At 30.3% G+C, this 3,283-nt stretch overlaps 1 protein-coding gene across 1 annotated transcript; it reads left to right on the top strand.

The window, feature by feature from the left end:
* Positions 1-46: 46 nt before the first annotated feature.
* Positions 47-1,902, top strand: LOC112460229 (retinol-binding protein pinta-like; the record flags this gene model as incomplete). Its single annotated transcript, XM_025024832.1, has 5 exons — positions 47-245; positions 489-591; positions 691-1,060; positions 1,305-1,454; positions 1,678-1,902. Coding segments are annotated over 5 exons (905 nt in total), but the record flags the coding sequence as incomplete, so codon positions are not given.
* Between the last annotated feature and the right edge of the window lie 1,381 nt (positions 1,903-3,283).

Genomic DNA, 3,283 nt, shown 5'->3' with positions numbered 1-3,283 from the left:
TATGTATTTCTAATATTAATAATAATAGATTTAGTACTGTTTTAAGTAACTTTTCATTTGAAAAGAATCTTTAATCTGTACACAGATGACTTCCTTATCCTGCGATTTTTGAGAGTTTGCAAATTTGATCTTGAGAAAACCAAGATCAGGATTCGAAACCATTACGAACAACGATCCGACTTACCAGAATGGTACATGAATAAGGATCCATTTCTTCCAGAACTGCAAGAGCTGCTTGATATGGGGTAACGATCACTATTTCGGAGTATATATGTAAGAGTTTATTGGAGTTCGTGGTTTCGTGAGATTTTGCAGTGAATCTGAGATCGACATATAATAAAGCGTTTTATTTTATATAATTAAAAAAAAATTCTCTCTTTTACTCCACTATTATTATCTTACACACAACGCATTGCGGATTATTCGATTATAGTAGAATGAAATTTCATAATTTTTCGAGAAATCTGAAATGCTTTATTTACGTTTAGTTTGTATTTGCCTCTGCGGAATCCGGATGATCAAGGAAGATTAGTTATTATTTTACGCCTTATTTATAATCCGAGGAAACATCAAGTTGCAGATATAGCTAAGGTCAATATGAAACTATACTCGAACGATTTATGTCGGATGTCGTCACCATGACATATTTTTAATTCGCATCCATTGTTTCTCAACGAACAATCTTTTTAGGTTGGAATGATGGCGCTAGAAACGGCGATAAAATATTATCCCGCGGCATCCATACATGGCTATACATTATTTATAGATTTAGCTAATGTGTCTAAAGGTCACATTGCTCAATACGGACCGTCCATGTTAACGAATTCGGTTCGTTTATGGCAAAACTATCCCATGAGAATAGAATTAATTAATATGTTTAACGCCCCCTCCATCTTCGAATTAACAGCAAAAATCTTAAAATCTTTCATGACTGAGAAGTTGAAGAAGAGATTCAATGTCCACTCAAACAATACGGTGCATAACTGTTTGAAGGATATTCCAGCCAACATCTTGCCCGTCGAATGTGGCGGCACTGATGGTACAATCCAAGAATTAACAGGTAATTGCGATAAATTAGAATGTAATAAATACAACGCGTTTAGTGAAAGGACGTTTCTTATTAAACTAATATGTGTTGAAGAGTAAATGAACTTTTCTCATCTAAAATTGCAGTAATTCTGAGCAGTCGAACATTAACTAAAAGTTTGTCAGTATAGTTCATATAGTCAATTGTTCATATGTGTCTAAACTGACGTCAACATTATATAATTCAATATATGTAAAGTAAATACTTATTTTTGCAGAATACTGGAAGAAACTGATCGAGGAGAATCGCGACTCGCTTTTGAATGAGGACGACAAAATCGTTTCAAAACACTACATGCAGAACCGTTTGAAGGAGGAAGCTAACATCGAATATGACGGCACTGATGGTACAATTCAAGAATTAACAGGTAATTGCGGTAAATTAGAATGCAATAAATGTAACGCATTTAATGAAAGAATGTAACTTATTAAGCAAATATATGTGTCAAAGAGAAAATTAATTTCTCACATTGCTTCTAAGATTGCAATAATTCCAACAAGTCATACATTAACTAAAAGTTTGTTAATTGTTTATCTAATTGTAATATGCGTATCTTTCAATATATGTAATGTAAATACTTACTTTTATAGGACGCTGGAAGAAGCTGATCGAAGACGATCACGACAGTCTTGTGGTCGAGGAGAATGACGAGGAAATTATTACAAAACTCTAGAATCAACAAAAAGTACTTGCTTTTTTAACATATGTATAAATGTACTTATGATCGTTATATAGCTCGTAAGTTTTCTGTTTTGTGTTTTGAGATATAAATAAATGAGATAATCTTTTTTTTTCTCTTTCTGCGCAAATATAGACTTATCGGTAATATGAAATTTTTAAGAGTTTTATAGGTGGACTTTTTTTAAAGGCGATTACGGGGATCTTTAAAGGCTCAGCAACGCTAGAAAACGTTTGCTTTTATAGCGAGCTTGATTTTCTTTTACCAAATGTATGCCGCGCTTCGTTGTGTCCTTTACACAACGAAGCGCGGTGTGTTGTAGGGAAAATAAATTTTTTCTCTTTTTCTTTCATTGTGCAGAGTATACTCTGAGAGTATAATGTATGCAGATGTATAAAATTAAGCTTTTAGTTCAAATTCTTTGCATTCTTAAATTAGGAGATTAAGAAGATAAATTCGCTCTACTCGCTTTGCAACTTAGAACTCATTTTCTTTACATTGTTTTACATTTACCTTCTTAACTGTAAACATTAGATATATCCATACTTCATAAGTAACAATGTAATTATAATTTTTAAGGAAGTATTTTATTTTGATATAAAATAAATTGTTTCCACGTGATGCAGAAGAGCGGATGTGTTATTTTTTGAAATTGCCTTATCGTTTTAACTATAAACATCAGGTTTCTTAATTTAGTTATTTTATATGTAACTAGAAAGCAATGATATAACTATAATCTTTTAATATAATTTCAGCACATATGCATTTTATTTAAAATATTAAAAACGTAATGTAAAGAATATAGAATTTAACATTTTTTCGCGACTTATTTTCTCGAGGATAAGTATCAAGTAATTTATTGGAATCATCACCGCGTCTCTATACTTCGTAGATGGCATTGATTCATAATAGCTGAAATGATTTGATATATACATTTGATATATATTCACTTAAAAAAAAAAAAAAAATAATAAAAAATAAAAAATGATGTAACAAAGTGGCGTTTAACTTTGTTAGCGAAAAGAGAAGTGAGAGTAAAAGTGTCAATAAATAACAGTAAATAGTTACTAAATAGAAATTTTTAATAATAAAGTTTGTTCTCGCAATATTGTATTTCAATATTTTTTTTTATCAAGCAGTTTTTCAATTAGCGATTCAATTAGTCAAAGAAGCAAGAAAAAATATCTACATTTAGAACAGAAATGTGCATAATATAATAATTATGGTATACGTAAATTTTTGAATGTGTGGAATATTTGCGCAAGCAAAATATAGGTACCTAATTAGATTCAGTTTTATGTTTCGGGGAAAACTAAATTATTTCTCTCTTTTTTCCATTGCGGAGAGAGATACTTGAGAGCATAGTGTACAAGAGCGAATGTATAAAATTAAGGGTTTAATTAAAATTCTTTGCATTCTTAAATTAAAAGAATAAGAAAAGAAATTCATTTTACTCGCTACTTGGAACTAATTTTTGTTTACATTATTTTAACTCTTTAACTAGAAATTAGACTTAT

The sequence above is a fragment of the Temnothorax curvispinosus genome, unplaced genomic scaffold (assembly GCF_003070985.1).
Source record: "Temnothorax curvispinosus isolate PA1 unplaced genomic scaffold, ASM307098v1 QBEX01010414.1, whole genome shotgun sequence".
NCBI lineage: Eukaryota > Metazoa > Arthropoda > Insecta > Hymenoptera > Formicidae > Temnothorax > Temnothorax curvispinosus.
The sequence above is the reverse complement of the archived record's forward strand: the minus strand, read 5'-3'. Positions and strand labels throughout refer to the sequence as shown.